The following is a 24,365-nucleotide window of genomic DNA, read 5'->3' on the forward strand; positions in this document are numbered from 1 at the left end:
GGAAGAGTAGCGGGTGTTTTAAACCTCTGAACCATATCTCCAGCTCTTTAAGGACATTCTTGCATAAATGATCAGGATGGTAAACAAACAAACAGCCTACAAATGACTCTGGTGAGAATAGTGGGACTGGGGGTTCCTTTCATATTCTCTCTCTCTCTCTCTGTGCAGGATCTCACATAGCTCAGGTTGGCCCTGAATGTTCTAGGTACTAGAAGTGAGTATTTGAGTGTGAAAGGTATGTAAAGTACCATCAAGGAGAAAGGAGGCAAGCTAGCTGTTTGGAGGAGTTCCCTGTATGTGTGTCCTCAAAGCTGTGCCTGAAGGTTAACCCCGACTGTATCTAAACGCAGTCCTTTTCTCAATCCTGCTCTTCCAGATTCCCACCTATGAACGCCAGTCAAGGAAAACTTGGCTGGTGTGGGGAGAGAGGCCATGAATCCTTCTGCTTCCGACCTGCTCATGTCTCTGTCTGTGTGAGACCAGGGTCTCTCTTGCCTGTCCAGGCTGGAGAGCTGCCTCTTCTCTCAGTATGACTCTGGTACTCCAGTGCGCATGTGTATCCAGCACACCATCAAATCCTCTTTGAAAGCTCTGTGAACTGGCCAGCATTGGTAATGCTAGGTATTGATTCAAACTGGTCAAGGGAAGTTCAGAAAAATTAAGTCTCTGGCTCTCAAATGCTGGTCCAAGAACTGATCCAGTCCTTATGTTTTTACAGGTCCTTGGTAAAACTGGAGAAATGAGAATGTGAAAAGTTTTGTATGACTCTGGTTTCTTGAGGCAGGGTTTCTCTGCATAGCTCTGGATGTCCTAGAACTAGCTTAGTAGACCAGGCTGTCCTCCAACTCAAATTCCCCAGCCTCTATCTCCCTAGTGCTGAGATCAAAGGTGTGTGCCACCATGACCAGCTTGAAATTATCCAATTTTTAAACTGTGAAAATATATCTTATCCTATGTAAATGGGAGGCCAAGATAAAATGATACTGAGAGAAGCTGGGCTTTCAAACTGGATCTTTTGGATGCTTCCCTTGATTCCCATTAAAACAACTTCAGTTTAAGATTCAGGTTTATGGGCTAGAGAGATGGCTCAGCAGTTAAGAGCACTGACTGCTCTTCCAGAGGTCCTGAGTTCAATTCCCAGCACCCACATGGTGGCTCACAACCATCTTTAATGGGATCGGATGCCCTTTTCTGGTGTGTTTGAAGAGAGCATAGATACATTAAATAAATACATAAATAAAATCTTAAAAAAAAAAGATTCAAGTGTGTGCCAGGTAGTGGTGGCACACACCTTTAATCCCAGCACTCAGAGGCAGAGGCAGGGGGACTTGAGTTCCAGGCCAGCCTGGTCTACAGAGCTAGTTCCAAGACAGCCAGGGCTAAACCCTGTTTGGAAAAACAGAAACAAAACAAATAAAGATTCAAGTTTATTTATCAATTTCCTTCCTGTCTTTTTCTCTCTCTCTCTTTTCTTTCTTTTTCTCTTTCTTTCCCTCCCTCCCTTCTTTCTTTCCTTCCTTCCTTCCTTTCTGTCTTAGCATTGAGATTTACCAAGGTCTGTTGCATGCTAGGTAAGCTTTCTACCACCAAGTCCTTTCCCAGACCCCACCTCTGTGGTAGCTTTGAACTCCTTTGCTCAAATTATCCTGTGTCTCAGTCTTTCAAGTAGCTAGTATTACAGGAATGCACCACCAAGCATGGACAAAATTATTGTTATTTATAAATATTTGAAGGTATACCACTTCTAGTAGCTCATGTCTGTAATTCCAGCATTCAGGAGGCAGAGGCAGGACAATCACTGAAAGTTTGAGATGAGGTCACCTTGTGTTACAGAGTGAGTAATAGGCTAGCCAGGACTACATAGACTCTACCTATAAATAGAAAAAGGGAAAACTAATTCAAAAACATATGCACATATATACTACATACATACATGACTAACTCTTCATGTTACCTTACATGGGACTAAAATGTCAAATCCTGCTGTGGATAGGTGATAGTTTATTGAGTAGACTGGAAGGAGTTGGCTGTTTGATTCAGCTCTGCTTATAGGGGAAATCTCTTCCCTAATCCCAATGCAGCATCTAAGGTAGCATGTCTCCCCCTGCTGGAAATGATGTTGGCAAAATAGGTCTTGAGTCTCCAGCAGTTCTGGGGAAGATTCAAATTGTTTAGATCCGAAAGCCAGAAGAATCCTGTTTCAAACTCTGTTCTTCACCACAGGGACCTTAGCTCAAACAGGAATCCTTGACCGATGACTACAGGCCTCAGGCCACAGGAATCTATTCATACAGGGGCCAATTTACAACCCTGGAATATCAGTTTTAAAAAGGAAGAAAAAAAAATGATTTGCCTACCTAACAATTATCTACTTTCATTGACCACTTCATATAGAATTATAGAGTAAAATCATCATAAAATTATGTCTATCCATAAACACTACTGATATATTTAGAAATTCAAAGTAGTTGATACAGAATGGCTATCCCCTCATATGCAAGGGAAATCTGATTTCTTTTCCTTTTTGAAGTTCAAGACAAGCCATGCTTCATGGTTCTGCTTATTTCATTTGTTCTTTTCTGCCTATATTATCTCACCTCCGTGATTTTAAATCCAACTTTTTTCTGTGCTTAAAACTTTACCTGGTTTCCTTCTTCTTCTTCCAACAATGACTAGAGCTGAATAATTTTTTTTCTCCTTTGCTTTTATTGATCTGTTCACTTTTCTGGCACTTACATTCTCTCCTGTTGGTTATCAGACCATTCATTTCATGTGTTTGATTTTTTTTTTTTTTTTTTTTTTTTTGGTTTTTCGAGACAGGGTTTCTCTGTATAGCCCTGGCTGTCCTGGAACTCAGTTTGTAGACCAGGCTGGCCTCGAACTCAGAAATCCGCCTGCCTCTGCCTCCCAAGTGCTGGGATTAAAGGCGTTCGCCACTACCACCCGGCCATGTGTTTGATTTTTAAGGTGTTTGAGAGCAAGGCTCATTTTAGTTCGGAGCAGCCCGTCTCCCCGTTAAGAGTTCAGGTTTAGCCGTGTGAAGGGCATAAACCTTACTTCCCTCATTTATAAACGAAGGGAAACAGCACCTATGTCCTAGAATTGTTGAGATGTCCTGAGGAAAACGCACGTAAAACTACAGGCTCCTAACCATTTAATAATGGTTAGCCACTGCTTTCCCTCCCTCCACCTCCCAAACAGCAGCCTTACAATGTGTAGGCATTCATCTACTACTTGTTGGGAGGGCTTATGCTAACAAGTACATTCATTCTCACTAATACATTAGCATTATCTGTGTTTGGATGAATAATGTGATTAGCTATGACCTTTAAACTGCTCGGATTACCAATGCAGGGCCATTTTGCCATCTACATCGGCAAGGTGCAATGTAACTTTCTGCCGTGAGATCATCTTCGCGGTCCAATAAAGTAGTCATTAGCTGCATGTGGCCACTGAGTTCTTGTAATGCTGCCAATACGTCTGGAAAACACCCCCATTTACTGAATTCTAACAGCTCTTCATGGAGTACGGGGTTGGAAAGACTTGGGCAGCTCCAGAACCAGCTCCCAAACTGTCAGCAACCTAATCTCGCTCGGTTTTCGTTGTGAAACACTTCCCTTAGAGATTACGCTCATCTTGTCATTCCCTTTCCCTTCAGCGTGCTCGAGGGGCAATTTTCCAGGGCTGGGCACGGGACATCGTCTATAAAACCTGACATTGCCCGCTGCAGGGGGCAAAGCCAACCAAACATCAAAATGCACGAAATCATCTCATTAAAATATTCAATTGCTTCTAGTCCTGGTGCACGGACTGGGGAACCGACAGGAAATCAAACCAGGCGACAAGCGTGGCAAAAAACTGTGGAGTGAGACGCAGGGACACCTGCGCCTCCAACCTCCCACGCCGGACGCCGCAGCCGGGCGGGTCCAGTTCCGGTCCCCACCCCTAACGGCGTCAAGGGGACACACCCCGAGAGCGGCTTCCCCTCAGTGTCTCCAAACGAGTCCCAACTCCTGCCATGTGGCTACAAGCCACTACCCACGCCTCCGAAACCCAATCGTGAGACCTTGCCCTCCACACAATAACGCGAAGAACCGGACAAGATGGCGGCGAAGCCTTACGTGCCAGCCATAGAGAGGAGCACCGCTGTGGGGAGAGCGTCTCCCTCTCCTCGGTGCTCCGCGGCCTTCCGGCTAGAGCGGCGAGGTGGGGCGGGCCTCCAAGTGCCCTTCTAGGAGCATAGTGCGCAGTCTCCATGGTGCTGGGGCCGCCGAGCCGGGCCACGTGACTGGCGAAAGCTGTCGTGGAGGCGGAGGGAGGAGAAATGGGCGGGAGGCCTTGGGGGATAGCTCGAGACCCGGCGAATACCAGGTTGTCATGGAGTCGTGGGGCCCGGCTCGCGCATGCGCCAGCTAACCCGCCGGGCTGGTCATGGAGCGGCGACCCTGGCCCTTAGGTGAGAAAGGCAGGGCTCGCTAGGATCCGGGCACAGGGAGAGGCTGGGATGGGGGTGAGACTGAGAGGTTAGGACTGGGAGCACCGAGAAAAGCAGGTGGGAGCAGGTGGAAGGAGGAAGGAGAGCGAAGTGGGCCCGTGGGAAGAACCAGGACTTTGGGGGGTACGGGGACGCCAAAAATTGGGAGCAGAGGGACACGCCATTCCTGGCTTCCTTTTAGTTGGTTTGCTATGAGGGTCGGGCCTGGTGTGGGGAAGGGAATCTGGGGTGAGGCATAGACTGTGTGTAGGGACCGGGTTTGTGTGAGGGGCAAGTGCTGTGAGTCCCTTCGAGCATGTGTGCCTTGGCCTGGCCCTGGATACCATTGCTCCCGCCGGAGGAGAACCTGAAGGCCTTAGGGGTCTATGAATTGGCTGGTCGGTGGGCACGAGGGCTGTTTACCGAGTGAGTGTCCCGGACCTTCGTTTAGGAGCTAGACACAGGTGCACCGTCTATTGCAGAGGCCTGCGGTCGCCTACTTTTACTGGTCATTTCTCCTGGCTGGCTGGCTAGCCAGGCGCGGTGCCAACGATAGGGACGCGAGGAAGAAGGTGGCTTGTGCCAAGTAAGAAGTCAATGGTTAGTGGGTGGGCAGGACAGTTTTGATCTGGACCCAGGGCCACAGAGTCAAGCTCTCTGTTTATTGCCCAAGTTCTGGCAGTAGGCATTACCTGGGCATTTGCCCTGGTGACTGGTGGTATGCCAGTCACAGCATAGTCCTGGGGTCTGCCCAGTTCTGCCCTGCTGAGTTGAGTTGGCAGGCTCGTTGATGCCTGGAGGGTGCGCATGCTGCCTGTCGCAGATGTCCTGTGGGCTGGTGCGAATGGATAGGTGGGCACTGTCACTGCGAGCCCCCTTTTTGAAGTGATCTGAGAACGTTTTCTACTAATCACATGGCCCCCTTGAAAGGCGAGGAAGGAGAGAGCCGTAGGAAAGAAACTATGGAATAGGGCAGGGTCCGAGACATGACTTTTTTCAGCCAGTTTTGAGAACGGGAAGGAGTGTGAAGGAGAATATGAATAATAGACATGGTAGGTGAAATTTCCACCACTAAAATACACATTCTCCAGGAATGGCAATTCAGAAAATGCAGATCAAAAGAAAAACGACTTTAGAGAAAACCTAGCAATACATTTATGGTTCTAACTGAGGTTCTTCACAGGTTTATGGCTGATAAATTCACTTTCTATAGCCTTATTGCTTTATTATATGTAAGCCTTAGCTTGGGCTTTCACCTCACACCTCTCTGCACGCATGTCATACACGTGACACATTTAAAGGGAATGTGAGCTCTCAGGAATGTTGCCAAGTAGCTATAAAAGGAGAGTACTGAACTGCTGTGTGTCCCAGCCTCCCCTCTTAACCCTTTGATCGGCCTGTTCATCCCAAACTCAAAACTCCCCAGAGATTGTGGGTCACACCAGCTTTTAACTTGGTTGGTATGCTTGTCCCTATGGTTTCATCTTAGACTAAGGGGTATATTGGACCACACCTGATAATTAGACCTTGAGGTGATCCCAGTCTTTGAAAATGCAGTCTTGACCTTCAAGTTGTTCAGGTAGTTTGGTGACTACTAAACTGCTTGGGTTGCCAGAGACTCTGCTGAACTGAGGTTTGTTAAAATTTATTATTCTCTGACTATCTCACAAGTCTGTTGCAAAGTTGAAAACAAAATAAAGATAGAACCAAGGACTCTGAGGTTCTAGAGCAGTGGTCCCCAACCATCCAAACAGAATAGAGATATAGAATTAAGGACTCTGAGGTTCTAGAGCAGTGGTCCTCAAGGACTCTGGGGTTCTAGAGCACTGATTCTCAACTTTCCTAACAGAATAGAGATAGAACCAAGGACTCTAGGTCCTCAACTTTCCTAACACTTTCCTTATGTTGTGGTGACCCCCAATCACAAAATAATTTTTGTTGCTACTTTATAACTAATTTTGCTACTGTTATGAATTACAATGTAAATATCTGTGTTTTCTGACTCTTAATGTGGCTCCTGTGACAGTTCTTCTGACCCACAAAGGGTTAGGGGCCCACAGATTGAGAACTGCTGTTCTAGAGACCAATGCTGACTGTAATGTAATGTAAGCAGTGAGAAGTGGCAGTGATCAGCTGGTGCTGTGGAGCACACTTCCGAGATGTCATCCTCTACCAGTTTATGTGAGCGTTGACTAATTTCCCACGATGACTCTTACTGTACACTTAAGGGGTGCTGGTGGGAAATACCACCTCTGTTTTTCTGCCCAGGGCTTCCTCTGGTGTGCTGCATGTGAGCCCACTTCCTCCAAAAGAAGAGGTGTGTGTAGCTCTCTGTTCTTCTCACATGGGCCTCCTCGGCTGGAACACTAAAGCTTTTTTTTTTTCTGCTTGAGCAGAACTTTATCAAAAACAGAGACTCTCATATTTTTAATCTTTTTGCATCTAAAATAGACACTTTACCATTTCAGAGTCAGCTGTGTGGGTTTTGTTTTTCTTCTAAAATGCCACCAATTCCCCAGGATAAAAAGTTTTAGAATTTAACGGGTTTGTCAAAGTTTTAGTGTTTTGATTCTGCAGTCCATATTCTATAAATTCCCTGTGAACCAGAGTAAATCTCTAAGTGTTTTTCTGTAGCTCCACTGACTGCATTTTAGTAGCTAACATCTTAATGACTCTTCATAGTCTTGTGACAGGATCATAGATACTAAATTGGGATGCTTTCTCTAAAATGCCTGTAAAGTATTCTGTTTAGTAAGATAGTGTGACATTTTCTCAGACTCTTGGTTGCATCTGCCATGACCTGCCCTTCTAATCTGGATCAACGGCAGGTCAGACCCTCAGTGGTCTGAATACCATCCGGAAGCCACTTGTAGTTTCATTTTAAAGAAGACTCTATTCAGTCACAGAATTCTTTTAGGAAAATGACCCTGTGCACATTTGTCAGGTTTCATACACAAGGATCCTGCTTTAATTAGAGACGCTGCTTTACATCTGCATCTGCCTTTTAAACAGGATCGTCCAGGCTATCAAACATCCTAGCTGTCAAACAAAGAGACGGTGCTTTGCATGGTGTGCTGTAGGATGTGGCAGTGTCATTGTTTATCATTGCCTGTGGAGGGTTAAGCATGTGACTGGTGCGAGAGTCCCATGATATGAACTGGACGAGGCTGACAGACCGTAAATGAGTTAGATGTGGAGCAAAATGACTTTTACTTGGAGTTTCCTCCCCTTCAGATCAGTTTGCGTCCCTTTAGGCCACTGCAAGTGTCTATAAGCATGTGAGCAAGAGGTTGCTCACGGGCTCGCGTCTCCTCATTGTACTGTGAGTCTTTGCTCCAGTGTTTCTCACGAGGTCCTGAACTAGCAGAAATGTTCAGGCGTGGCCCTTGGGGATGTTCCAGGGACAGTGCCACTTAGCTGAGGTGTGTGGTTTTACTCAGGGCAGCTGTGTGGAGCCATGAGTGGATTGTAAATTCAGTAATTTCTGGACTTTTCTATTTCTACCCAGTTCCATCATTATTGTTTTCCTCGGTGGTACCCTCTCTTCTTACCCCTGAACTGTCCCTTGTTTTTTTTTTTTTTTTTTTGGTTTTTCGAGACAGGGTTTCTCTGTATAGCCCGGGCTGTCCTGGAACTCACTTTGTAGACCAGGCTGGCCTCGAACTCAGAAATCCGCCTGCCTCTGCCTCCCGAGTGCTGGGATTAAAGGCGTGCGCCACCACGCCCGGCCTGTCCCTTGTTTTTAAGACAGGATCTCGCTAGGTAGCCCTGGCTGGCCCAAAGCTCACTATATAGACCAGGTTGGCCTCAAACTCAGAGATCTGCCTGACTCTGCCTCCTGAGTGCTGGGTGAGTGCCACCACTCACACTGCTCCTTAGTTAACATCCAGTCTTTTCCAGCGTGCGTGACTCCAGGGCACTGCCTGACTGTCTAGCACAATGGCCAATTTATTTATTTATTTATTTTTTGGTTTTTCGAGACAGGGTTTCTCTGTGTAGCCCTGGCTGTCCTGGAACTCACTTTGTAGACCAGGCTGGCCTCGAACTCAGAAATCCGCCTGCCTCTGCCTCCTGAGTGCTGGGATTAAAGGCGTGCGCCACCACGCCCGGCTAATGGCCAATTTATAGGAAGCACTTGATACATTTCTCTTTTTTTTTTTGTAATACATGTTTCCGAATGTCCGAATGTCATGTATCTGAGCCTTATTTCTTCCATTACAAAATGGGATCACAGCTAAGGAGGGAATTGTGAAGCTCAAGAGTAATATTAACAGCAGTAAATGTTACATATCCTTATGGACTATAAATAGTTACATTTAAATTTTTTTATTTATTTTATGTGTGGGAGTGTTTTGTTTGCATGTATGTCTGTGTACCACATGTGTGCCTAGTGTTCACAGAGGCCAGAGAGGGCAGCGTATTCTCTAGGGCTCAAGTTGTTGAGAGCCACCATGTGTATGCTAGGACTCAACCCTGAGTTTTCTGGAAGATTGCCAAATGTTCCTAACTGTTGAGCCATCTTTCTAGCCCACCCCCTTGTAAGTGCTTTTTACATTTAAAAACTTTTTTTTATTATTTTACTTTTTCACTTTACAGCCCACTTACTGCCCCCTCCCAGTTACCTCCTCTCACAGTTCTTCCCGAGTAAGCACTTTTAAACTATGTTGTGTGTACATAAAAGTTTTTGCTCGTATGTGGTCATTCTGGGGATCAAACTTAGGCTTTAAACATACCAAGTAAGTGCTCTACTACTGAATTATACCTCAGGCCTGTAAATGGTTTTGTTGTTGTTGTTGTTGGTTTTGTTTTGTTTGTTTGTTTGTTTGTTGTATTATTTAAGTCAAAAAGCATATAGAGGATAGAGCGATGGCTCAGGTTTTAAGAGCCCTCTTCCAGAAGTCCTGGAATCTGACATCCTCACACAGACATACATATAGGGGAAATACCAATGCACAGAAAATAAGAATAAATCATTAAAAAAACGTGGTGTGGTTAAGAGCACTGACTGATCTTCTGAAGGTCCTGAGTTCAAATCCCAGCAATCACATGGTGGCTCACAACCATCCGTAATGAGATCTGACGCCCTCCTCTGGTGTGTCTGAAGACAGCTACAGGGTACTTACATATAATAATTAAAAAAACCAAAACAAACAAATAAAATAACCATGGTGGATGGGGCCAGAGAGATTGTTCAACAGGTAAAGGTGCTTGCTGGCTGACAGGACCTACGAGGTGGAAGGATATAACCAACTCCTGTCAGTTGTCCTCTGACCTCTAACGTGAATCACGGCACATGTGTGCTCATACACATGTATGTTTGCACACAAAAATAAACCAATAAAATAAATGTAAAAAAGACTTTTGAAGTAATGTCTCTCTCTGTGTGTATGCATCTGTGTGTGTGCATGTGTATGTGTGTGTGTATGTGTGTGTGTGAGTGTGTGTGTATGTATCTGTGTGTGAGTCTATGTATCTGTTGTGTGTGTGAGTGTGTGTGTGTGTGTGTGATATTGGTTGTACTCTGCTCAGTACTTTATTCTAAGAACTGACAGGTTTATTTGAGAAACGCTGTACTGTTGAGTGGTGGCACTAGGTCACAAGCCACATACGTCTACTGGGAAAGCACGCCTTACTGGTTGATGTTACCTCTCCTCTCCTCAGGGAGGAGGGTGAGTTTATTTCCTTACCCATTTCAAAAAGCCTAATCAAATGTCCCTTTGTTAGCAGCTCACAAAGCTTCCACTGAATGTGGTTGCGTGCCTTGAATTTGCAATGGGATTAGAGGGCAGCGAGGGGACGGTGAGACTCCTTTGGGTGGGAAGCATTCTGTCTGGTAAACCTGAAGCTTGGTCAGCTGAAGTGGGTGAGGCTAGTAGTGTTCTTTGCCCTCACTTTCCTCACCATTTGGCTCACCTCGTTCATGCTCCAGGTAATGACTTCTTATGTAATTGTTGTTTTTCACAGAGTAATCCATATGCACAGAGTACCTGTGCTCCGTCTTCCGGCCCTCTTAGACATGGAGAGGAAAATCCCATCCAGAGAGAGCCCCAGAAGACTGTCCGCCAAGCCCGGCCGAGGCACGGAGATGAAGAAGCTAGCGCGACCCCTTGGCGTGGTGGCAGCTGACTCAGACAAGGACTCTGGCTTCTCAGGTTAACCATAGCGTACTCTTTCTTCTGCTTTGACCGAGTGGTGTGCGTGAGAACCTTCCTCCCCGACACTCACGTGTGTAAGAAAGACAAGAAGCTTTCACACCCAGGATAAACAACTACCTGAGCTCTTAGGGATAGTAATTCTGAGAACAAGGGTGGTAGTGGTGGTTATTCTGTAGTATCTTATGATCTGTCTGTCTGTCTGTCTGTCTATCTCACAGCACCATGGAGTTAATTCTGAAAAAATAATTTGATATCCTTTTTCAATTAGACTTTCAACTTTTAATCCTACATTTCAAACTGTAGCTACTATAAAAGAAATGTTATCCATGGACAGGGACTATATATAATTCAGTTGTGGGGTGCTTGCCTAGTATTCAGGACCCTGGGTTGTACCCCAGCACTTTATAAAACTGGATGTGGCAGCCCACTGTGCCTATAATCCCATCACTACAAGGTCGGGACAGGAGGATCAGAAGTTCCTGTGTTCTTTTTTTTTTTTGTAAAGATTTATTTATTTATTATATGTAAGTACACTGTAGCTGTCTTCAGACACTCCAGAGGAGGGCATCAGATCTCATTACATATGGTTGTGAGTCACCATGTGGCTGCTGGGATTTGAATTCAGGACCTTTGGAAGAGCAGTCAGTGTTCTTAACCACTGAGCCATCTCTCCAGCCTCAAACCAGAAGTCGCATGTTGTCCTTAGTTACATGCGAGTTCAAGGCCTGTTTGAATTATAGGAGATCCTGTCTCAAAGACAAGTGTTTTTAAAAACATTCAGAATTCTGTTATGTTAATTTCTTTTATATGACAGGGAAAAAGAAAAATACTAGTGCATCTTGTTTCCATATAGCAGTGTGAAGGTCAGTTAAAGGTAAGCCAGTCATGTATTATGTAACGAGAAGCTGGTCCTCATGGATTTTTATCCTTGTGTGAACCCTAGGGTGTGCCTTCCTAAACCTAGACGATATAGTCTGTTATATACTTTGGCTATATGGTATAGTCATTATCATATATATGGCCTGTCTTTGGCTGAACCTTCTTTATGTAGTAAGTTAAGATAACACCAGCTTAGAAAGTACTTTTGCTATACTTAAAAAAAGGCCCTTCCTTCTAACTTTTTCCTAATAACTACAGTTTGTGTTTAGACTGTGAGCTACCTGACCCAACTGTAAACTCTTATTAGAGATAAGAAAGTAGAACAGGGGGCTGGAGAGATTCGTCAGCAGGTAAGAATACTTGGTGTTCTTGTAGAGGACATGGGTTCAGTGTCTAACACCCATGTCAGGTAGTTCATAGCCACTTGTAACTCTAGTTCCAGGAGATCCGACACCCCTCATAGTCTCTGAGGGCTCGTGCATGGACATGGTGCATGTATATACAGACAGACTAGCAGGCAGACACACACACACACACACACACACACACACACACACACACACAGAGGAAAATAAACAAATCTTTGAGTTGGGTATGGTGACACATGTCTTTAATCCCAGGACTTGGGATGCAGAGATAGGTGGATCTCTTGAGTTTGAAGCCATCATGGTCTACAGAGTTGAGTTCCAGGGCATCAGGGCCACATGATAAGGCCCTGTCTCAACCAAAACAACCAAACCTCCCCAAACAAATTTATCATTAGTATTACCTCCTTTTCTTTTCTTTTCTTTTCTTTTCTTTTCTTTTCTTTTCTTTTCTTTTCTTTTCTTTTCTTTTCTTTTCTTTTTTTTTCTTTCCTTTTCCTTTTCCTTTTTCTTTTTCTTTTTCTTTTTCTTTTTCTTTTTCTTTTTCTTTTTCTTTTTCTTTTTCTTTTTCTTTTTCTCCTCTTCTCTTTTCTCTTCCTTTTTTCTTTTCTTCCTTGCCTTCTTTCTTTCTTCTTTTTTTCTTTTTTTTAAGGTTTATTTATTTATTTTATGTATGTTAGTACACTGTCACTCTTCAGACACCCCAGAAGAGGACATTGTATCTCATTACAGTTGGTTGTGAGCTACCATGTGGTTGCTGGGAATTGAATTCAGGATCTCTGGAAGAGCAGTGAGTGCTCTTAACCACTGAGCCATCTCTCTAGCCCTTCTTTCTTTCTTTAAAAATTTTTAAATTAAAAAAAAATTTTGAGACAGGGTCTCTCTATGTAGTCTGTCTATTCTGGAACTTATTATGTAGACCAGCTAGGCCTTGAACTCATAATGATCCTCCTGTCTCCACCATGACAGATAGATGGCAGAAACACTATCTCATGTGGTCTCAAAAAACAAATGTTTGAAAAAATACTAAGGGCTGGTGAAATGGCTCAGTGGGTAAGAGCACCCGACTGCTCTTCCGAAGGTCCAGAGTTCAAATCCCAGCAACCACATGGTGGCTCACAACCATCCGTAACAAGATCTGGCGCCCTCTTCTGGAGTGTCTGAAGACAGCTACAGTGTACTTACATATAATAAATAAATAAATCTTTAAAAAAAAAAAAAGAAAAAATACTAAAAAAGAAAAAATTGATAGTAGAGCAACTTTCACTGTTAGCTGCTGTCTTAGGGTTTTACTGCTGTGAACAGACACCGTGACCAAGGCAACTCTTATAAAGACAGCATTTCGTTGGTTCTGGCTTACAGGTTCAGAGGCTTAGTCCATTATCATCAAGGTGTGAGCGTGGCAGCGTCCAGGCAGACATGGTGCAGAGTTCTACATCTTCATCTGAAGGCTGCTAGCAGAACACTCACTTCCAGGTGGCTAGAAGTAGGGTCTTAAAGCCCATGTCCACAGTGACACACCTACTCCAACCAGGTCACACACCTCCAAATAGTGCCACTCCCTGAGCCAAACATATATGAACCATCACAGCTGTCCTGAGCCTTACCCAAATGGGCTGGCTGCATCCCTCCTTGAGCCTCTTAAATTTGTGCTGACACTCTTTTTTTTTTTTTTGGTTTTTCGAGACAGGGTTTCTCTGTATAGCCCTGGCTGTCCTGGAACTCACTTTGTAGACCAGGCTGGCCTCGAACTCAAAAATCCGCCTGCCCCTGCCTCCTGAGTGCTGGGATTAAAGGCGTGCCGCCACTGCGCCCGGCACTGACACTCTTTTTTTATTTCTAGGTCTGAAGGTAGTCAGTGCTTGAACTACCCCTACTGGGCGACTAGTGCCAACAGTGTTGTCCCAGTAGAGTCTCAGGGGGATGGAGGGACTCAGGCTCACTATCCTGAGAATGGATCTTTTTCTAGGGAAAGATTTACACCCAGGCATACACATATCTCCAGGTGTTACCCAGGTTCCACCCAGGTTACTGATTTACTAATTTATAGTAGGAAATGCTGCTGTTAGGAAGTCTAGGACTCTTCCCTTCTTAGATTGCTATGCTTGTCTCATAGGCATGCTGAATGAGAGGCTAAGTTATAAATAGATGATTACTCAGAGAGGGACAGCCCTGACCCAGGGATTAGAACAGAGGAATTAGTGTCCTACCCAGGGCCAGGACAGTCCAGGGAAGGGTGAGCCAGCCTGCAGCACTGTGGGTTCCTTCTCTGAGTGTAATTGCTTAGCAGGCTTGCCTCCTGGAGCTCACTTGAAGCACCAGACTAGTGAAGATTTAAGCCCTCCTAGAGATCCTGGTACTGAGGCTGCGGAAGGGCCTGGGAAGTGGGGTCTATAAAACAAGGCTGAAGGTCTGGAAAACACTGAGGGCTTTTTTCTCTTTCAGTATCATACTTGTTTTTGCTCTGTTTCTAGATCATACAGGTAATGCAGGCTCCCTGAGAAAGTTTAAGCGCTTGGGGAAGTCAAAGAAGAGAACAGACTTTACCTACTGTCCCTCTGTAATTCCCAGGACCACTGGCATTCAGCTCCTCCTTCTAAAGTCTAACTGTGTCAGTCCAGTTGTTTTAGTCAGTACTGTGCTGTTCAGACACAGGTGGTGACACAGCCGCCTCACTCCTGTTTCAGAAGGTGGCTCCAGTGAAAGCTACTGTAATGCTTGGGGCAGGTTCCAAGGAGATGGTCACTACCTGAGTTAGTCCAGCTACCTTGGATATGATGAAATTTGTATTTGATCTTAGCCAAAAGGCTGAAAAGCACTTTGGTAAAATTTGCAAAACTAGGGCTAGAGAGAGGGGGCTCAGTGGTTAAGGGCACTGTGTGCTTTCCGCAGAGGACCCAGGTTCAGTCCCCAGCACCCGTGTGGTAACTAATAACTGTGTGACTCCAGTCCCAATGGGTCGGACACCCTCACGACAATGCACATAAGATAAACTACATTGCAAAACCAAGATGGAGTGTGTTTGCTATTTTAATTATTTTCCCAAATTTATTTCTAGAAATTTCAAATCTATCTAAAAGTGATTGAATCCTCTACCAGAAAGATACTTTCTTCAGATCCACAGGGAGTTACTATTTTGCCTTATTTACATCCCTCCCCTGTGTACATTGCTTAACTGTTTGAAACTAAACTTCAAACAATTAGCATTTCATCAATAAATCTTTAGTCTAAATCTGAGAAGCAAAGAAATTTCTCTATGTAATTATAATGCCATCATCACACCCAAGAAAGTCAACCCTTGTAGAATACTCTAACCGTTATCCTAATGAAGTATAGCATTTGTCTTCATCTTTTGGCTTTTGGATCCAACATCCATTTGAGTGTGCACTGCATGAAGATAGCCTGCCTTTTAATCTTATTTAATTCAGAGTAGCCGTCCATCTTCTCTTTCCTCTTCTTTATGGCATTGTCACCTTTGAACAAGACAGGACTGGAGTTTGATAGACTGTCCCACATTCTGGATGTTCTGGTAGCTTCCCTACATTTGGAATCACTAGAGCACCATATTGTTGGTATTGCATACTTTCCTTTGCAAAACAAAAGGAAACGGCTAAATTAGTCTTATTCTGTTTTTGTTTGTTTGTTTTAAGATATATTTATTTGTATGCATGTGTCTCTTTGTGAGTTTGTGCACTGTTTACCTGAGGTGCCTGTGGGCCCAGTACAGGGCAACAGATCCCCTGGAACTAGAGTTACAGGAGTCCCCTGATATGGGGACTGGGAACTGAACCTGGGTCTTCTGTAAGTGCTCTTAACTGCTGAGCCATTTCCAGCTCCCATTTTCATTTTTTAAAACAGATTTATTTACTTATTTTTATGTATGAGTACACTGTAGCTGTACAGATGGTTGTGAGCCTTCATGTGGTTTTTGAAAATTGTATTTAGGACATCTGCTAGCTCTGATCAACCCTGCTCTCTCCAGCTCAAAGATTTATTTATTATTATATCTAAGTACACTATATCTGTCTTCAGAAGCACCAGAAGAGGCCATCAGATGACCATTACAGATGGTTGTGAGCCACCATGTGGTTGCTGGGAATTGAACCCAGGACCTCTGGAAGAGCAGTCAGTGCTCTTAACCGCTGAGCCATCTCTCCAGCCCCTCAACACCTAGTTTCATCATGTGTAGAATGCATTTCAACTCCAAAGTCCAGGAATCACAGTTGTTTCTAGTCTAGTAGTTCTTAATCAGAGGTGTCCATTTGGATCAAGGGGCGGACTCCAACAGCCAGGATTTTTAATAAGTGTCACTAGACTTTGAATTACACCTCTGTTGATAAGTACTTTTCTTTCTTGCCTGCCTGCTTTCTCTTTCTTTCTTTCTTTCTTTCTTTCTTTCTTTCTTTCTTTCTTTCTTTCTTTCTTTCTTTCTTTTTTTGAGAAATATCTTTCAATCAGTTTTTGCCAAGCTGTACAAAATACATTTACCGTTTTTTATCTTGCCTCATTCAGATTACTCTGACATACTTACGAGGCTTTGTTTGTTTGTTTGTTTGTCTTTTAAAGAAGTCATTGGATGCTCTGGAGCTGGAATTACAAGTGGTTGTGAGCCACGTAGGTGGGTTCCTGGAAGAGCAACAAGTGCTCTTAACCACTGATTCATCTGTCCAGTCCCTGTTTGTTTTTTTGAGCCTGGGTTATTTTGTGTGTTACTGAGGCTGGCCTTGAACTTCTCAGGCTCATCGTTCTGAGTGATGGGATTACAGGTATGTGCCACAATACCTGGTCTGTTCTGACCCCACCCAGTCTCCTGGTCCTCCTGCTTCTTCCTTTTGAATGCTGACATTACAGGTATGCCCCAGACCTAGCTTACATAATGCTTGGGAAGGAACCCAGGGCTGTGTACTTGCCAGGAAAACTCTTTGTCCACTGAGCCACATATGTGGTGAGCATTTAGAGTAGTCCCAGATACTTCTGTAGAAGGTTTGCATTCCTTTTATATGGAATTTACATAGGGAGAATATCTGTACTGTCTCCCATCTCGGTGGTAACCATGGTACCTGACAGGAAGGTTTATGCTGGTCATAGTTTCAGATGGTGTAAGTCCTTTGAGGTGGAAGCTACAGTGGAGCAGCTCCATCTGTGGAGGTGGAGGTGTGTAGCATGGGCCAGGAGCAGAGAAAGCAGGTCAAGCCAGAGCCTGCTGTAACGTGAAAAAGCCTGCTCCAGCCATCTACCAGCCAAGTCCTACTGCTGAAACCTCTGTGCCTTTAAGTCAGAGCCTCAAGCTGGGCATTGAAAGTGTAGGCCTGTGGGAGACACTTGAAGTGCAAACCATAACAGCATCCTTTTGTGCCCTGTTGTATAGGGTCCCCAGTAAGCTCTCATGTGTTCAGGACTTCCGCAGAGTAGGGACTTTACAGGGTGGCCGGGACAACAGAGAGGAATAGTGTAGCCTTGGCTTTGACAACTGACATAAGTTTTCTTTTCCTGTCACTGCGATACAATACTTCAATAAAAGCAACTTATGGGAAAAGGGTTTATTTCAGCTCACAGTTCAGAGTTAGAGTTCATTGTGGCCGGGGGGGGGGGGGGGGGAGGGGGGGTGTTAAGGCAGCAGACACTTGAAGCAGTTTCTCCCCCACACCCACAGTCAGGGAGCAGAGAGCAGTGAATGTCGGTGCTCCGTGCACTTCCTTCTTTGTATGTAGTCAGGGAAGAATCCCTGCCTATAGTCAGGCCTTCCCACATCAGTCAACCTAACTGATAATCCCTCACAGACATTCTCAAAGGCTAAACTTGACCTTGGTAGTCCTTTACAGTATGCCTGGAGCTTTGTCTCCTAGATGACTGTAGATTCTGCTAACAGTTATCACTAACCATTCATATCAGAAAATTCAGAAGAGAGATATTTCATTTTAACATGGATACAAATGTTAATTGGCTTTGTTTTTGTTTATTGTTTTTTGTTTGTTTTTTCAAGACAGGGTTTCTCTGTGTAGCCCTGGCTGTCCTGGAACTCACTCTGTAGACCAGGCTGGCCTCGAACTCAGAAATCCGCCTGCCTCTACCTCCCAAGTGCTGGGATTAAAGGCGTGCGCCACCACGCCCAGCTCAAAAAGATGTCTTAACTTGCTTTTAGCATTGTGTGTGATTTCTTTGTGTTCCTTTTGCTCTCTTTGTTCTGTATCCATTGTCTCCTGCATACTTGTTCTGTCTCTGAGATCTCTGTATTTAATTTCTAATGTTAAGTGGGAAAGGTGAGTTTTGTTTAAAGGCAAAAACTCATACACATAAAAAAAAAATTAATCTTAAGAAAAGAAAACCAAGCCGGGCGTGGTGGCGCACGCCTTTAATCCCAGCACTCGGGAGGCAGAGGCAGGCGGATTTCTGAGTTCGAGGCCAGCCTGGTCTACAGAGTGAGTTCCAGGACAAGCCAGGGCTACACAGAGAAACCCTGTCTCGAAAAACCAAAAAAAAAAAAAAAAAAAGGCGTGCGCCACCACTGCCTGGTAGGCTTTGCTTTTTATAATTTGTATCTTACAGTTGCAGAGCCTCTGAGGAACCTAAGAATGTTACACTTTCTCCCCACTTCTCAAAAACAGTTTTTAAAGGAATGACCTGGCCCTAGTGAAATGGCTCAGCAGGTGAAGTCACTTGTCACCAAGGCTGACAGCCTAGAAGCAGGGAATTGACCCCCACAGGCTCTCCTCTGTCCCCTGCATGTGCAGTGACACACACACCCCACCCCATCCATCCATACAAAATGTAACAAGAAAATAAAAGCAACCATTTAAGTTTGTCGTCTTCAGCTAATTTCTTTTGAGATCTGGTGACTATTGCCTTCAAACAAAGCCTGATTGACACGGGGCTTTCTAAGAGTTTTGAAGAAAGTCAAGCAGAGTAGTCAAACCTGTGGAGTGGGAAGGATGGTTATTGAGCAGCCAGTGAAATCTCCAACCTTAGAACATCCACAGAAACACTTACCTACCCCAGCTGTTCCTTTCTATTTTAAGGAGCCTGTGGCTCCTTAGGAGTTGGGTTATGAGCCATAGCTCAAGTGAACTGTCTGACTGCTTGTGTGCCCACCAGATGGGAGCTCAGAATGTTTGAGCTCCGCAGAGCAGATGGAGTCAGAGGACATGCTGAGCGCCTTGGGCTGGAAGAGAGAAGACAAGCTGAGGCAGCCCTCCAAAGCTGCGAACAGTGCCCTCCCCACGCTGTCCCCTATGGTCGTCATGAAGAACGTGCTGGTCAAGCAGGTGAGGAGACGTGGGATCCGGAGTCTGCAGATGAAAGTGTCCGAGCTCCCGTGTGCTCACGTGCAGACACCCCCTCTCAACGCGCTGAGGGACTCACACTGATCTCACTTCTGTCCTGAGAGAGACAGGACATGTGTGTTATTCTACCATGCCTTATCTGACCTGAGGGCATGTGAGCTCACATGTACACACACTTATACTGAAATTCATACACACTCACACACACACAGACTCACACACACACACACACACACACACACACACACACACACACACACACAGAGAGAGAGAGAACTGAAAACATGCAGCCACACTCAGAAGTGAGTGAGGTAGATTCCTCAGCAGAGGGACAAAAGGAAGGACAGCTGGTCAGACTTCTGGCTGTTTGTCAGGAGATAGAAAGCCTAGTGACAAGCTACCTTCATGGAGTCACTTGTGAGTTTCATTTGGAGTTCTTTTTTTTTTTTTTTTTTTTGGTTTTCTCGAGACAGGGTTTCTCTGTGTAGCCCTGGCTGTCCTGGAACTCACTCTGTAGACCAGGCTGGCCTCGAACTCAGAAATCCGCCTGCCTCTGCCTCCCGAGTGCTGGGATTAAAGGCGTGCGCCACCACGCCCGGCTCATTTGGAGTTCTTAGTTTTTGTTTTAAGACAGGGTCTGCAGTAGCCCAGGCTGACCTTGGAATCTGTGTGTAGCTGAGCATGGATTTGAGCTCTTGGTGTTCCCACTTCTCTTCCCTGGATGCCGAGATGATAGGCATCTGCCTCTGCCAGGATCATGTGGGGCTGGGCATCCAGTAAAGCACTCCAAGCGTGTTAGGCCAGCACTCACCAGACCAGTCGCCCCAGCCTGAACTGCAGCAGCTTTTAACCTTGCCAGGGAACGACACTCTCTGATCTTACTGCCTCAGTTGGACCTTACCTGTGCCATTATTTCATCTGCCTCCAGTTTCTTTTTCGGAGTGATAGCTCATGATTAAAAACATGCATTTCAGGCTGGAGTGATGGCTCAGCAGTTAGGAGCACTTGTTCTTCCTGAGGACCCAAGTTTTGTTCCATCACCCATATTGGACTGCTCACAACCACGTGTAACTCCATCTCCAGGGGATCTACTGCACTCGTGTGCACACACACGTTCACAGGCACATCACACATTCAGAGATGGGATTTAAAAAAAATAAACTCCCCAGATTTTTCCTCAGGTTTTCCCTTAGGAAAAAGTTTTGTGTTTGTTTTTGCTTTTGCTTTCTTTTGTTTTAAAGTATGATGCAGATATAAGTAGAAATCAGGCCACTTCCCCCTGTTCTCAACAAGGGCTCCCCTGGGTATGAGGGAAACACAGCCATAGCTGAGCAGCCTCCTCCTTTGCCTTGCATGGAAGCTGGAGGCTGCACCTACCCATTGTGGATGCAGCTGCTCTCTTCCTTTGTTTCCAGGGCAGCAGCTCCTCCCAGCTTCAGTCCTGGACTGTCCAGCCCTCCTTTGAAGTGATCTCAGCGCAGCCACAGCTCTTTGTCCTTCATCCACCTGTGCCATCTCCTGTCAGCTCATGCCAGACTGGTGAGAAAAAGTCAGAATCCAGAAACTACTTGCCCATTCTAAATTCTTATACCAAAATAGCCCCCCACCCAGGCAAGAGGGGCCTCAATTCAGAAGACAGAGGAACAAGTGGGGTATCGAAGAAACTCTGCACGGAGAGACCGGGGCCAAGCCTGTCTTCCAGTGAGCCAGCCAAGACTGGCCGAGTGTTATCCAGTCCTTCCACTCCAGCCCCACCCAGCTCCAAACTCACTGAGGACTCCGCTCTGCAAGGAGTCCCCTCCCTTGGGGCTGGCGGAAGTCCACAGACTCTTCAGCCTGTGTCCAGCAGTCATGTGGCTAAAGCTCCCAGTCTGACCTTTGCTTCACCCGCCAGCCCTGTGTGTGCGTCTGACAGCACTCTGCATGGCCTAGAGAGCAGCTCCCCTCTCTCCCCACTGTCAGCCAGTTACAGTTCACCTCTGTGGGCTGCGGAGCACCTCTGCCGCAGCCCAGACATCTTCTCCGAGCAGAGGCAGAACAAGCATAGGCGCTTTCAGAATACCTTAGTGGTCCTCCACAAGTCTGGTTTGCTGGAAATCACTCTGAAAACCAAGGAGCTGATTCGTCAGAACCAAGCAACTCAGGCGGAGCTGGACCAGCTGAAGGAGCAAACCCAGATGTTTATAGAGGCCACTAAGAGCAGGGCTCCTCAGGCATGGGCCAAGTTGCAGGCATCACTAACATCTGGGTCCAGTCATTCAGGCAGTGACCTAGACACGCTGTCTGATCACCCAGACGTATAGCACAGAAACATTTTCCAGTCATTTGAGTTAACTCCTTTGCTATTACAACTACACTGGTTTTCCACAGCCTATTTAAGAGCTTTTCTTTCTGAACTCACCCACAAAGCCACGTGCCAGCCCCTGGCTGCTGTCTTAGTCTGTGGTCCGTGCACAGGTTAAGTGTGTTAAGTTCCTCTGAGGAACTCCAGCTGGAAGTATCTGTGAGCCCCTTTTCCTTGACCTGCAGGCACTTAGCTGGATCTTGGGACAAAGGAGAGATGGCTGTGTGTGTCTTTCAGCTGTCCCTTCCCATCCTCCTCCTCCTCACTGTCCAGGGTCAGGGTACAGTGACATGGACGAGTGTACACAGTGACACTTGTCCAACCAAGGAGTAGGTGACCTAAGGATCCCTTCACTGTCCTCCCTCAAGTATGTTAGTCACGGAGAAAAAGAAGAGGATACGTTTGCGTTCTACCAGGCGTTGTGCCTGTGAGTGAAACCTTTGGGTGCTTTGGGCACAGGCGCCTGGGTACAAGCACTTACGGCCTAAGGCTTTGTTCCTTACACGTGAAGTTAAAGGGGAAAGGGCAACGCCATCTGACTCACACACTGACCACACACTAGATCTCACCTATACAAGTAGGCAATACTTCAGATTTTTAACAAATAGAATGGATTTAATACTGTCTGGAATTGTATTTGATGAATTGCTTTTTGATTTAAGGGTCAAAGAAGCCAGCATTTTTGGTCACTAGCTGGAAGGTTTTGTTAATTTATACTTGAAATAGCACAGACTATCTAAAAGGCTTGAGATGGGGCTGCAGGATGGCTCAGTGAGTAAAGGTGCTTGCTGCCAGTGACCTGAATTTGATCCCCTGAACCCACACGAGAGAAGGAGAATTTACTACTGCAGATTGTCCATCAAATGTGCACACACACACAATAAATAAACTAATCTAAAATTAAAATTACAAGCTATCATCAACATCAAAACAAGGTAAACAATCCAAAGCTTGAGATGACTTCAGTGGGTCCTCAGGGTCTCGTGTAAGTCCACCCTCTGTTGTCTCTTGTCTGTACTTCGCCCAGTTGTTCTGCGAGGGAAAACTGATTGTGTTTATACATTTAAATGAAATAAAACCCCAAGGCCACAACAATCAGAAAGGATCCTTCCCTGTTCTCACGCATGCCCTGTGATGATGGGGCCGCCGTGGAGCGGTCTTGCATCTCGGGTTGGATGTGGACAGCAGAGCTGAAGTGTGGTGTCCCTCTCAGAGGCGGGTCTTGGGGGGAAGAGCCTGGGGAGTCTCCATGTCTTCAGTTTCCCTGTGCCGTGCCGGGAACGAAGTGTCTGAATGGTAAAGATCCAAAGGCTCGTATCCTCTGTTATAATTTTCATCCTCCTGGAAATCTTTGTTCTTTATGAATTAACTTGGTTTTTATGACCAGTATCTTTTTCTGCAGAGAGAATAAATGTTCTTGGGGGCTTTACTAGGTCAGGAGTTAAAGGATCCCATTTATTACAGAGTTGGTTGTGATTCTAACATAATTTAAAAAGTATAAGACTCAGGTTGGCTCTACTCTGTTCATAAAGATATATGATTTAGATATGATTGGTTTAAAAATAATCAACTTGGTAAAATCTCTATTCTTTGGTCAACATAGCACTGTTACCTGCTGTTTGCTTTCTGAAAGTTTCCAAAATCAGAGTCAGTGTTTCTGGGCAGGCTTGGCTCCTCGTGCTGTGCTTCCGAATCAGTATGGTATTGTGGCCATTCTGCACTCCACTAGGAAGCAGCCTTTGTGGCAGAACATTTGGCAGGAAAGCTGTAGAGACGGGTGCATTCAGAGCAGCCTGGGCACCAGCCGTGAGGTGCCCGTGTGTCAGAAGGCTGGAAGCTCTTGCTGGGAGCCAAATATTACCCCACTGGAAAAGCCCTCTAGTGCTGTAAGCCTCTTGGTCTCTTCTTAGATTTGGGTTTTTATTTCCCTTCCTGTCCCCATGAAAGATGATGAAAACCACCTTGGATTCTCACTGCCCAGTGGTGGGAGGGTTAGCGCCCCCCACCTCTACCCCCAGTCACTGCTCCTCTGTGATCTTAGAGGCACAGCTGCAAGTCTCTAGGCTGTTAGCATAGCGCTCTGTTCCTGGTGCAGCTGGAAGCAGGTGTACTCCAGGAGAGAAGCTAGCTAGATCTTAGAAGGAGCACTCCTTTGAGGCCAGAGGCCAGACCAGCCCTTGGAGGAAGTCCTGAGTGGACTGGAGGAGTCTTCATTGGTTGCCCAAGGCTGTAAGTAGCAGAGGCCTCTGCATGGTATGAGCTCTTACGAAGCGTTATGTAGGACTGCTGTCTCCCCAAGGTGAGAAGTTTATTTTTAACTCAGATCAACCCACAGAACCTTTGTATTGGCAATATTGAAACACATTTAGAAAGGTTCCTGACTGAAATTGGCTATAGAACTTACTGTCATTTATAATTTGCTATATTGTTTTTTTACTGATTATGGTATCCTCTGACTTTTCTTCTCTAGTATGATTCCTTCAGCATACAAGTTACTCTTGCACATATACGGAAGTGGCTTTTTAGCCATATCCTCCTTAGGGTAGAGACTATTTACCAAATGTGAATTCTTCTAAGTGTGAAGTTATGTAGAAATTGACTGTGAAATGTCAAAGAAAAAAAATAAAAGTCACTTACTTGAAAGCAATTTGGTCTATTTGCTTTGTAACTGCTTAAAAATTTTAAGGCCTGGGCCTGTAGCTATGGGTAGAATGCTTGCCTAGGGTGTGTGATGCCCTGGGTGCCACCCCTAGAACCACTGCCCTCCATCCCACTGCCTCAGAAACCCTCGAAGTTTCAAGCATTGCCTTGTGTTGTTTGGGATATGGGATCGGCTGCTGAATATTGGAGACTGAATGCTGTGTGTAG

General features: G+C 45.4%; 1 protein-coding gene across 2 annotated transcripts; it reads left to right on the forward strand.

Annotated features, from left to right (window-relative positions):
• Positions 1–4,299: 4,299 nt before the first annotated feature.
• On the forward strand, positions 4,300–24,144 carry Cipc (CLOCK interacting pacemaker). 2 transcript variants are annotated; one of them, XM_021179054.3, is made up of 4 exons: positions 4,300–4,456; positions 10,439–10,626; positions 18,966–19,135; positions 20,569–24,144. In XM_021179054.3, the coding sequence occupies exons 1-4, from the start codon at positions 4,404–4,406 to the stop codon at positions 21,454–21,456; spliced, it is 1,299 nt and encodes a 432-aa protein (XP_021034713.1). In that variant the 5' UTR covers positions 4,300–4,403; the 3' UTR covers positions 21,457–24,144. The 2 variants fall into 2 exon arrangements, with proteins under 2 accessions (XP_021034713.1, XP_029340569.1); XM_029484709.2 differs by lacking the exon at positions 4,300–4,456 and adding an exon at positions 16,440–16,639 and having other exon boundaries at positions 10,535–10,626.
• The last annotated feature ends 221 nt before the right edge of the window (positions 24,145–24,365 follow it).

This window comes from Mus caroli, unplaced genomic scaffold, assembly GCF_978045245.1.
Source record: "Mus caroli unplaced genomic scaffold, Mus_caroli_1 scaffold_14, whole genome shotgun sequence".
Lineage (NCBI taxonomy): Eukaryota > Metazoa > Chordata > Mammalia > Rodentia > Muridae > Mus > Mus caroli.

Excerpts from the sequence above, each read along its gene's own strand:
- Cipc (XM_021179054.3), top strand. The coding sequence starts at position 4,404 with ATGCGCCAGCTAACCCGCCGGGCTGGTCATGGAGCGGCGACCCTGGCC. Across the intron at positions 4,457-10,438 it reads GCGGCGACCCTGGCCCTTAG|AGTAATCCATATGCACAGAG; the intron begins GTGAGAAAGGCA and ends TGTTTTTCACAG. Across the intron at positions 10,627-18,965 it reads CAAGGACTCTGGCTTCTCAG|ATGGGAGCTCAGAATGTTTG; the intron begins GTTAACCATAGC and ends TGTGCCCACCAG.